This window comes from Humulus lupulus, chromosome 3 (genome assembly GCF_963169125.1).
Source record: "Humulus lupulus chromosome 3, drHumLupu1.1, whole genome shotgun sequence".
Taxonomy (NCBI): Eukaryota; Viridiplantae; Streptophyta; class Magnoliopsida; order Rosales; family Cannabaceae; genus Humulus; species Humulus lupulus.
Window position 1 is genome coordinate 100,260,999 of NC_084795.1, and position 12,813 is coordinate 100,273,811.

The window sequence follows — 12,813 nt, forward strand, 5'->3', positions numbered from 1 at the left end:
GTAACAGTACAGCCCTTTATCTTTCACAAAAATCGTATGCTTTTGGTCCGGGGAATGCATGGAAATATGGTTATATCCAGAATAAACGTCCATGAATGACATAAGTCCATGCCTGGCTGTGGCATCTACGAGTTGGTCGATCCGAGGTAAAGGAAAGCAGTCCTTAGGACATGCCTTATTGAGGTCAGAGTAATCAATACAAGTATGCCACGTTTCGTTAGGTTTTGGAACTAGTACCGGGTTGGCGACCCAATCAGGGTAAAAGGCGTCTCGTATAAATTGATTCACCTTTAATTTGTCGACCTCTTCCTTCAGGGCTTTCTTCCTGTCATTGTCCAGGAGTCTTCGTTTTTGTTGCTTTGGGGGGAAGCTCTTATCAATGTTAAGGACGTGGCTTATCACATTCAGACTTATCCCCACCATATCCAAGTGTGACCATGCGAAAACATCCTAGTTCTTCCCTAGGAAGCAAATTAATTGTTACTTTGTTTCTTCCAGAAGGTTTTTCCCCACCTTCACAGTTTTTGGGGAATCAGCCTCTTTGAGCTTTACCTCTTCGAGCTCTTCCAGAGGCTCGAGGTCAACCCTCTCTTCTACTCTTGGATCGATCTCTTCGTCTATCTTGAAGACTATCCCATCCTTACTTTGAATTACTACAAGCATTTGTGCACTTGTCTGCTTCTTTCCCTTCACGGAAATGCTGTAGCATTCCCTTCCCGCAAGCTGGTCTCCTTTCAGCGTCCCGATGCAACTAGAAGTCGAGAACTTGATGGCCAGGTGCCTAACGGATGAAACTTCCCCCAGCCTACTAGGGAGGGTCTACCAAGCAGTACGTTGTAGGCCGATGGAAGATCCACCACTAAGAACTCCATCATCTTGGTTGTCGAGACTGGGAAGTACCTTTCCCCTTTCTTCTTCTTTCCCTCTTCCGCCTCAGGATTATTCCCTTCATTTTTCTTTCTTTTAGAAGGGTTGTCCCCAGGGGGTTTTGAGGTCGTAGGATCCACCGAGGTCGAGGCAGAGTTTGTGTTTGTTGTTGTAGTTATGGGTTGAGAGGTCATATTCAATGCTGACCTTGCCTCCTCTACATTAAAAAACCTCTGAGCTTGTTGATTGAACTCATTTAAGGACCTTACGGGCTTCCTTTGCATATCATCCCAGAGAGGACTTCCAGGCATTACTCCAGCTCGGACAGCCATTAAATGGCCACTGTCATCAACGTCACAGGCTCGAGCGACTTCCAAGTTAAACCTTGTGAGATAGCTCTTCAGTGTCTCATTTGGCTGCTGTCGGACATTGGTCAAGGCACACGCCTCGGACCTAATGCTGACCATGGCCTTGAATTGCTCTTGAAATCTCTTGATAATTGATCCCATGAAGCAATCGAATGTCTCTTATACTTTTCAAACCAATTCTTCGATGGTCCCGATAGTGAGGCTGGGAACAGCATGCACCTGAGCTCGTAGCCCACATCACTGGCTCGCATGATTGTGTTGAATGTACTTAAATGGCTGTATGGATCGAAATTCCCATCAAAAGGTGGGACATGGGGAATTCTGAACCCTTGAGGAATCCTGGTGCTAGAAATATGCGGGGCGATGGGCTTGAGTTCTTCATCAAACTCTTCATCCCTTTCCCGGCCTCGTTCATTTTGTAAGAGCCTGAATGATCTTTCCAATTGTTCAATCCTTTCTTGGACTGGATCTACGGGGGTCTGACTTGAAGCAGCGGGAATTGGTTATCGTTGATTTCAACTCTAGTTCCTCGCCTCAGCGTGGGGTGCTTGCACCCGTTAAGATGGTCTCTCAGGTCCGAATTTGGGAGATTGTCACACCCCTGATTATGGTTCAAATGCTCCAACAAATCTGGGTGATCACCTTGATTTCCATTGTTTCTACTATCATGGTCGTATATACTTACAGACCTGGTGTCACCTGAGCCTTCACTAACATGGCTCGTTGCACGATTATTTCGAGTTGGGTTTCTTGCTTGTTGTCTTGTCTCAATAGTGTGAGATCGAGACATTTGGCTTCTCGTGAGATGGGGACCCCTATGCTCCCTAGCAGTTTCCCCATTTCCACGCCTTCGCCCAGCTCGCCTTTCCTTATCACCATGGGTCGGTTGGGAGTTCCTCCGAGTTGGTGAGGGATGCTTTATTGGCGATGTTGGGTGCCTTATTGGTGATGGTGGCTGCATCCATTACGGGGCCTAGAAGGCCCCAAGTTCGCTCAATCGTGCTCTACAACATTCTGCGCGGTACCAGGATTTCAGGTCCGAGCCTTCGAGGGGGCCCGGTTATTCCTGACTCTGGCTGGTGCCTCCGTAGTTGGGTTGGCAGGACCTCTAATCCAATTACTTCTCTGGGGCCTCTGCGGAGCAGGCTATTCTGCTGGCGGCGGAGGCTGCTCTGCTCTTCGGGTGGCGGCGTTTTTGCGCGGCCGCCCCTGAGGCCTATGCAGTGGGATGTGAACATCCAGTGGAGGCGGATCCTGGGCATCTTGCGAAGGTGGGGCCTGAGCCGCTTGTGCCTCAGCAGCTAGTATAGCTAGCTCTTCGTTGCGCTTCTTAGCTTTTGCAACCTTCTTTCGCAGTTGGTGATTTTCGAGTTCCACTATTGGGACGTATCGTTCAGGATTGTAATACATGTCCTCGTCGTCCCTGGGGGTAGGATGTCCCCGAGAATTGGATGATCCACTCCTCTCATCGGGATCAAAATTCACCATAGGCTGCTTTCCAGGGCGCTGGGGGTACTTTGCTTCATTTTCTGCCATTGTTGATTCGAGAGGCTCCTGAACAGACTCACGCACGTAGTGTTTAATGGCTCTCAATAAAGCACCAAACTATTGACGCTGTTTTTCGTCAACTTAAATAGTAGAGCAATTAAACAATAAAATATTGGTGCAAAGCACAGGTTCCTGTTATGGCAAGTAGTTAATGCTCAACTGCTTACTTGGGATAACTTGCTTCGATTCAGAGTGCCTCTTGACTCTCTGTTGTGCCCGGTTTGTGGAAGTTTTGATGAAAGTCATTCCCATCTGTTCTTTGACTGTACTCTGTCAAAACAGGTGTTGGATAAAATATTCAACTGGATGGCATTCAGAGCTTGGCCTTATGAGTTTGATAGCTGGAGGATCTGGTTCTCTAGAAGAAATCATGGCTTCCTTTTTCATATAACTAACATGATATTAGCAGCTGTAGTATATAGCATCTGGAGGAATCGCAATGGTTGTATTTTTGACAATTTTTCTAGGACTGCTACCAGTATAGCTTCTAAAGTAAAATCCTTAATTCAACATCGGCTCTACATTTTTAGTAAGAAGAAGCTATCTTCTCAGGAGCAAAGAGTTTCATCATAAATTACTATGGAAATTTTGGTTGAACTAGTTTGTTGTTTCCTGAGTGTGTTTGAGTTTAGAGTGTACTGTTGGTTTAGGTGAGGCTTGTTGTTATTAGCCTCAGGTAGTTTAGTCTGGATACTGTATTCGTTTGCTTGTTTGATTAATGAAGTTCATCTCTTCTTCTTGATCAAAAAAAATATATTGGTGCAAATGAATAAAGAGGAAAACCAGAGGATTTTTACGTGGTTCAGCAGTTAACTCTGCCTAGTCAACAAGTCTGTGTTATTAAGACTTGGGAGTTTTCTGGAAACTTTTCAGAGAAGAGTTGCCCAAAGTTTTCTCTCAAGAAATCAGAAATCAGTCCTCTACAAATGGTGTTCCCTTCTCTATTTATAGAGAAGGTTGCAGAATTCATTCCCATATATCTCGGGAAGATATTCTGTAAATCAATTAATATAATGCTATTTAATGTATTATTTTCTTTATACACGGAAACGTTCCATGAAGATCAGGAACGGATAACAAATTAAATGATATCCCTTAAATATTGGGATTGTACAACCATAAAAACATTCACACGTAACTGATTAACCCAGACGATTCATCAAATCTTCGAGATCAACAATTGGTATTGAACTTGCCAAGACCATGAGTCAACCATGAGCCTGTCAACTAGCTTCGTGATGTGCTTGGAACACGCTGACGATGCTGTCACATTTGAGCTTGCACTTCCCGAGGTTGGGCCATCTTGCCTGAAGGCATATTGCGAGCTCAGAGAATATTCAAGGCTACATATCCTTGAGGTCTTATTTACTTCAAAGAGGTCTGACGGTTGGATCATATGATTGCATGTGCTTCATGCTCACACCTGATGAGCCCAGTTTTTGGGGTCATAACTTCTTATCTCAAAATCTAGGTGTAACAAGGATGCTGAGAAGGCTAAGGAGGGCCCTCTTACCTCCTAAATCTCGATCCTGAACTGCGTCCCTTTGAGCCTTTTGTAATAGTTTATAGCTTTTGTTTTTGTTTTTTATGCCCTTGGGGCAAAGACAATTTATAGCTCGTACAAGAGTTATCTACTTATGATATTTGTAATATTTTTGCTTTACATCTCTCAAATTGAAATATTTCAAGCAGTTTATATTAAAAGTTTGCCTTTATGTCTGTTTATTCATACACACACATGCTGGATTTCAGCTCAAGTTTCTATGCATTCTTGCATAGTTTGTTCGATATATCCATGTCCGATCTCGTTATCTGTCAAGGTCAGAACTTACTTTTACCATGCACTCAAAAGTACTTGTATGGTGTGTAAGGTAGGTATTTTAGTTATATCCTGCTTTTCTAATTGCTTTTCCTCGTCCTCGGGTAGCTCCCCAAAGTTATGAGGTCAAAACTATCTTTTTGCAAGATCCAGGCGTTAATTGACATGCCCTCACCTCGAAAACATAAAGATGTCCAGAGTTTGACCTTACTTCCAAGCACACTCCATCCATGTGCTAACTGACCAACCACTACGGCAAATCTTGTCAAAGCCAGAAGCCTCGGGCCGATTATTAAAATGGGTTGTTGAGATCGGACAATTCGAGATCACTTATCATCCGAGAACAACCATAAAAGGGCAGGCCCTGGCAGACTTCATAGTGGAATGTATTGGAATGACTGATGACAAAGTTATAACCCCAACCCGAGAGCTGTGGAAACTTTATGTCGATGGGTCCTCCAATGAAAATGGATCGGAGGCAGGAATCATATTGATCACTCCAACTGGAAGTCCATTTCACTCCGCCTTAAGGTTTGGCTTTGAAGCATCTAACAACAAGGCTGAATATAAAGCTCAACTGGCCGGACTTCGAATAGCCAAGGAACTCAAGGCTAAGGTGATACATTGCTACAGTGACTCACAGTTGGTGGTCAACCAAATTTTAGGGGAATACCAAGCTCGCAGAACAAAGATGGCCGCATATTTAGAAAAAGCAAAAACAGCACTTGAACATTTCGAGTTCTATACTATAGAGCAGGTTCCCCGAGAAAAAAATTCAAATGCAAACGCACTAACCAGGCTCGCCACATCCGCCGAGGTCGATGCGCTGAATGTTAGGCCGATGGTAGATCCACCACTACAAATTCCATCATCTTTGTTGTCGAGACTGGGAAGTCTCCCAAGGTTACAGGGAGTTCGATGGACCCTATACAGGCAATTCCGTCTCCTGAAAATTCGTACAACGTCGTTGCATAGGCGTTTAGATCCCGAAGTGTGAGTCCCATCTTTTCTAAAGTGGCCTTGTAGAGGATATTTACCGAGCTCCCATTATCAATTAGGATTTGATGTACCCTCTTGTTCGCGAGATGAAGGATTATGACCAACGGGTCATTATGAGGGAACTGTACATGGGATGCGTCATCTTCAGTAAAAGTTATGGGGTGAGATTCAACCCTTTGTTGTTTCGGAGCTCTGGGTTCGAGTTCGTAGGGAGACCCATCACCAGTTTTCAGTTCATTCACATATCTTTTCTGGGCATTCCTGCCCGATCCTGCAATATGTGGTCCCCCTGAGATGGTTATGACATCTTCTCCATCAATCGTAGGGGGTCGTTCATCTTCCCGTGGTCGGGGGTTGTTGTTCTGGGCAGGCGGTGCAGCTACTGCCCTCTGGTTGGTGGAAGCCTGGTTGGGGTTTTGATTTCTCACATACCTGCCTAAAATATCCTCTCGAGATCAGACCTTTGATACCATCTTTTAACTGCTTGCATTCATCGGTTGTATGACTGATATCTTTGTGGAATCTGCAGTACTTGTTGGAGTCTCTTTTTGCCTTTTGGTTTCTCATGGGGTCAGGCCGCCTGAAAGGGACCTGGTTTTCATTATCCATGTAGATATTCTCCCGAGACTCGTTGAGCTCGATATACACCTTATATAAGGAGAAATATCTTTCCCCTTTCTTCTTCTTTCCTCCTTCCGCCTCGGGATTATTCCCTTCATTTTTCTTTCTTTTAGAAGGGTTTTCCCTGGGGGGTTTTGAGATCGTAGGATCTGCTGAGGTCGAGGCAGAGTTTGTGTTCGTTGTTGTAGTTATGGGCTAAGAGGTCATATTCAACGCTGACCTCACCTCCTCTACATTAACAAACCTCTGAGATCGTTGATTGAACTCGGTTAAGGACCTTACGGGCTTCCTTTGCATATCCTCCCAGAGAGTACTTCCAGGCATTACTCCAGCTCAGACAGCCATTAAATGGCCACTGTTGTCGACGTCATGAGCTCGAGTGACTTCCAAGTTAAACCTTGTAAGATAGCTTTTCAATGTCTCATTTGGCTGCTGTCGGACATTGGTCAAGGCAGATGCCTCGGGCCTAATGCCGACCATGGCCTTGAATTGCTTCTTGAAATCTCTTGATAATTAATCCCAAGAAGCAATCAAATGTCTCTTATATTTTTCAAACCAGTTCTTCGTTGGTCCCGTGAGCGAGGCTGGGAATAGCATGCATCTTAGCTCGTAGCCCACATTACTGGCTCGCATGATTGTGTTGAATGTACTTAAATGACTGTATGGATCCGAATTTCCATCAAATGGTGGGACATGAGGAATTTTGAACCCTTGAGGAAACGGGGTGTTAGAAATATGCAGGGCAAAGGGTTTGAGTTTTTTGTCAAACTCTTCGTCCCTTTCCCAGCTTCATTCGTTTTGTAAGAGCCTTAATGCTCTTTCTAACTGCTCAATCCTTTCGTGGACTGGATCTACGGGGGGTCTAACTTGAATCGATGGGAACTGGTTATTGTTGATTACAACTCCAGTTTCGCACCTCGGTGCAGGGTGCTTATGCCCATTCAAATGATCTCTTAGATCTGGGTTCGATGGATTATCACGCCCCCGATTATGGTTCAGATGCTCCCATAAATCTGGGTGATTTCTTCGATTTCCAGTGTTCCTATGTTCTTGGTCGTATATACTTACAAACCTGGTGTCACCCGAGCCTTCACTGGCATGACTTGTTACACGATTATTTCAAGATGGGTTTCTTGCTAGTTGTCTCGTCTCAATAGTGTGAGATCGAGACATTTGGCTTCTCATGGGATGGGGACCCTTATGCTCCCTAGTAGTTTTCCCATTTCCATGCCTTCACTCAGCTCGATTTTCCTTATCACCATGGGTCGGTTGTTCATTCCTCCAAGTTGGTGAGGGATACCTTATTAGTGATGGTGGGTGTCTTATTAACGATGGTGGCTGCCATCCGTTACGGGGCCTAGAAGGCCCTGAGTTTGCTCGATCAGGTTCTACCATGTTCTGCGTAGTACCAGGATTTCGGGTCCGAGCCTCCAAGGGAGCTCGGTTATTTACTATCTCGGCCAGCGCCTCCACAGTTGGGTTAGGAGGATCTTCAGCCCGGTTCCTCATCCGGGTTCTCGGAGGAGCAGGTTGCTCTGCCAGCGGCGGAGGTTTCTCCCCTCTTCGGGTGGCTGCATTTTTCTGCGGCCGTCCTCGAGGCCTACGTGATGGAACATGAATGTCCCTCGGAGGCAGAGCCTGGGTATCTGGCGAAGGTGGAGCCTGAGCCGCCTGCGCTTCAGCAGATAGTCTGACTAGCTCTTCGTTGCATTTCTTTGCTTCTGCCAACTGTTTTCGCAGTTGGCGATCTTCGAGTTCCACTATCGGGACGTATCATTCAAGATTATAGTACATGTCATCGTCGTCCCTGGGGGCAGGTGGTCCCCGAGAGTCGGATGAACCACTCCTCTCATCGGGGTCAGAATTCTCCATAGGATGCTTTCCAAGGCGTTGGGGGTACTTAGCTTCATCTAAAATTTCCTCCTCAGGAATATTGGGATCATTTGTAGCCATTGCTAATCCGAAAGGCTTCCTGACAAAACAGACTCACGTACGTATTGTTTAATAGCTCTCAATGAAAGCACCAAACTGTTGACGTCGTTTTTCGTCAACTTAAATAGGAGAGCAATTAAACAAGAAGATATTGGAGCAAATGAACAAGAAAGAACACAGGATGGCTTTTGCATGGTTCAGCAGTTAACTCTGCCTAGTCCACGAGTCTATATTATTAAGACTTTGAGGATTTTTGGAAACTTTTCAGAAAATAGTTGCCCATAGTTTTTCCTCCTGAATCAGTACCAGTCTTATCGGTCCATTTCAAATGGTGCTTCCTCCTCTATTTATAGAGAAGTTTCCAAAATTCATTCCCACATATCTCGGGAAGATATTCTGTAAATCAATTAATATAATGATGTTTACTGCATTATTTCCTACATACACGGAAACGTCTCATAAAATGTGGGAACGGGTAACAGATTAAATGATATCCCTTAAATATTGGGATTGTACAACAATAAACATATTCACACGTATCAAATCTTCGAAATTAGCAGTTGATATTGAACTCACCGAGACTATCGGTAGATCACTAGCTCGTCGCCTAGTTCTGCCTATGCTCGGAACAAGTAGATGTTGACGATGTTGTCACATTCAAACTTACACTTCTCGAGCTCAAGCTATCTCGCCTAAAGGCAATCAGGGAGAAATGTATACAAGTGTCAAACCATTCTTTGCAAGCTCAGAGCATACTCGAGGCTACATATCATCGAGGTCGTTGTTTACTTCAAAAAGGTCCGACTATAGGATCATATGACGACCGCATATATTTCGAGCTCACACCTGACGAGCTCAGTTTTCGGGGTCATAATTTACCATCTCGAAATCTGGGTGTAACAATATATAAGTGTCGTGTGTACAAATAATATGACTATATAACTAAATAAGAAATTATAATAACATTTATCTTCTATCAAGAATAAAATAATATCATGAATATTTTATACCTTAAATATGGTAATTTGTGATCTAAAAGGTTATCGTATTATTTGTTTTAAGAAAAATTATAAACAATATTTTGGTTTAATTTTTCTTTAAATATGTTTATGTCATTATTTTATATATAATAATGTTTATTAATTTAAAATTTATATAGCAATCATAACAACTTAATAAAAATAATTAATATATTTTCTAAATAAAACTAAAAAAAACGTGCATTATACGTTACTTGCACCTAGTATATATATAAATATAAGATTAGTAAAAAATATATATGTAAATAGAGTAAAAAAACTCAATTTTATTGGTTCAAAATGTTTTTTTTTTTTTTTTGTCCAAATAAACTTAATATTATTTTATTAAATATAGACTTCAATCTCAATATAAACTCAATTTAACTAACATTATTAATTCTTGATTTGAGTTTGTTGGAAGAATTATTATTCATTTTCTCAAACAAAATGAATATTTTTAATATTTATTTTTTCCGTGTAAAAAACTTTGGGTTTTTGTTAGATTTTAAGCCCCCACTAATTAAATTTGTTGGCTTTGTCCAACCCCATTTAATATCAATATCTATATTTATACATAGGAAGGATTCAAGGAGTTGAGGTGGAACTCTAAAATCTCTCCAAATCACTCAATTTATTTTCTAATTTTTTTATTCTACCTTTTTATTAAGAGATATTTTTACTATTTTTTATAATCATAATGTAATATTTTTATTCTACTTTTTCAAGCTAGATATATGTTACGATTAAAAAAAAAAACTTATCTTCACGTACAAATTTCTAAAATATATATTTATCATCATAGTAATAGTAATCATATATAAATTTGTAAATATTTATGTATATATATAGTAATTACACTGCCATGTGACATACGATTATAGTTTTTTTTGTTGGTAAAATAATTTATTAGTTAATATGTATTCAAAAAAAATTATTCTCATTACTCCTGGATTTGACTCTTCAATCAAAGTGCATCAGCTGCATACTTCACTCTCTGGAAGTCTGGAGGGACATGCTGAGACAAAGGAAATTGATAGAACAAACAAATTCAATGTTTCTATTCCTGCGTCTTAGGATCATATTGGGCTTACAGATAGGTAATTCTTTCAATTTGGAGAATAAAGTTTGGGTGCCTGTAGTCATTCTTGACTTCCAAAAAAAAAATTTCTTTTATCTAGAATTACATTAGCTATTTTTCTGGAAAAATATATTATTTTTTATTTTAACATTATTTTGACTCTTTGATCATGAAGAATTAGTTGCGCCACAATATGATATGACTAATATATTTCAGGTCTATTTCCTTATAGCATCAATATGCTGCAATTTGTAGGTCTTTGGATCATATTGTGAATTATGAATGTATATCTCTATCTATATACTTATATAAAAGAGAGCTATAAGAAAGTGAGGTGGCTTCCTATAATAATTTATATATGATTTATCAATTTTATGATAATTTGTGACTTTTTCTAATTTTTTATTTAACAAAAGAATTAGTTAATAATTAAAAAATCTATATAGTCTCACATGGTTTACATATTGTTACACCCAGATTTCGAGACCAGAGGTTATGACCTCGAAAACTGGACTCGTCAGGTGTGAGCTCGAAATGTATGAATGCATTGTATGGTACAGCTGTAAGATCTCCGAAGTAAAATGACGATCTCAAAGATGTGTAACCTCGGGACGCTTTCTGAGTTCGAAATAACACGACGTTAGGATACATCGGTTATCGATCGTCTTCGAATTAAACAGTCCGAGCTTGGGAAGTGCAAGCTCGAGTGTGATAGCTTCAGCAGTGTCTATCTGCTCCGAGCATGTCCTGAAGTAGGATGGTAAGCTCGTAGCAATACCATGAGTCTCAACAGCCACAGGGTCGATCGCTGATCTCGAAGACCCGATGAGTCATCTGGGATAACTCGTTATGTATGAACATATTTATTGTTGTATAATCCCAACATTTAAGGGATATTATTTAGTCTGTCATCCGTTCCTGATTCTTATGGGACGTTTCCATATATGTAGGAGATATTGCATTTAATGTCATTATTTAAATTGATATATAGAATATCTCCCCGAAATAGGTGGGAATGAACTCTGTAACCTCCCCTATAAATAGAGGATGAATGACCACTTGTAAAGGATCGATTTCTTTTGGCTGAAGAATAAGCTCTGGGTAATTCATCTCGGAAGAATTTCCAAAAATCTTTAAGCCTTAATAACACAGACTCGTGGACTAGGCAGAGTTAACTGCTGAACCACGTAAAAACCCTCTTGTCTTTCTTCATTATTCATTCGCTTCATAGTATACGTTGTTTAATTGCTCTACGATTTAAGTTGACGAAAAACGACGTCAACAGTTTGGTGCTTTCATTGAGAGCATTAAGCAGTACATACGTGAGTCTATTCAGTCGAAGAAGCCTCCCTGAATCAACTATGGTCGCGAATGATCCCAATATTCCTGAGGAGGAAATCCTAGAGGAAGTTAACTATCCCCAGCGCCCTGGGAAACAGCCGATGATGAATTCAGACCCAGATGAGAGGAGTGTATCCTCTGACTCTTGAGGATCACCTGCACCACCGGCCCCCAGGGACGATGAGGACATGTACTACAACCCTGAGCGATATGTCCCTATTGTGGAGCTTGAAAATCGTCAACTGCAAAAGCAGTTGGCAGAGGCCAAGAAACGTAATGAGGAGCTGGCCAGATTGGCTGCTGAGGCGCAGGTGGCTCAGCCCCTGCCTCCGCCTGAGACCCAAGCTCCACCTCCACGAGATGTTCATGTTCCACCACGTAGGTCTCGTGGGCGACCTCGCAAAAATTCTGCCACACGAAGAACGGAGCAACATCCGCCACCAACAGAATAACTTGCTCCCTCAAGTTCTGGGAGAAATACTCGGGCTGGAGCTCCTGTCAACTCAACTGCTGAGGTACCAGCTGAGACTGGGAATAACCGATCCCCTGCGGCGGCTCGGACCCAAAATCCAGGTAACACGCAAAACGTTCCTGAACCAACACAGGCAAACTCGGGACCTTCTAGGCCCCATAATGGATGGCAGCCACCATCACCCATAAGGCACCCACCATCACCGATAAGATCCCTCACCGCCTCTGAGAAACACGCAACCGACGGAGGGCGATAGGGAAAGGCGAGCTGGACGAAATCATGGGAATGGGGAGACTGCTAGAGAACGTAGAGTCGCCCAGCCTACGAGAAGCCAAATGTCTCGGTCTTACACTATTGAGACGATACAACCAGAAAGGAACCCATCTCAAAACAACCACGCAGCGAGCCATACCAGTGAAGGCTCAGGAGACACCAGATCAGTCAGTATGTATGACCGGGGACACAGAAATACTAGAAATCGAAAGGATCACCCAGATTTACGGGAACACCTGAACCAGAATCAGGGTAATGATAACCCCTCAAACCCAGACCTGAAGGATCACCTAAATGGGCGCAAGAATCCCATGCAGAGGCACAAAGCTATAATTGTGATCAATGATAACCAATTTCAAGTCAGACCCCCCGTGGATCCAGTCCAAGAAAGGATTGATCAACTGGAAAGAGCGTACAGGCTCTTACAAAATGAACGAGGACGGGATCGGGACGAAGAGTTTGACGAGGAACTCAAA

The 12,813-nt window shown here is 42.3% G+C and overlaps 1 protein-coding gene across 1 annotated transcript in view; it reads right to left on the reverse strand.

Annotated features, from left to right (window-relative positions):
• Positions 1–2,918: 2,918 nt before the first annotated feature.
• The window catches only part of LOC133824766 (uncharacterized), a 45,551-nt gene continuing 35,656 nt past the window's right edge, over positions 2,919–12,813 (reverse strand). Inside the window, exons 2-4 of the mRNA XM_062257745.1 lie at positions 8,064–8,194; positions 7,675–7,982; positions 2,919–3,053 (exon numbers count right to left, since the gene is read on the reverse strand). Coding sequence (XP_062113729.1) covers positions 2,919–3,053; positions 7,675–7,982; positions 8,064–8,194 — 574 coding nt within the window. The remainder of the gene's footprint in view (positions 3,054–7,674; positions 7,983–8,063; positions 8,195–12,813) is intronic.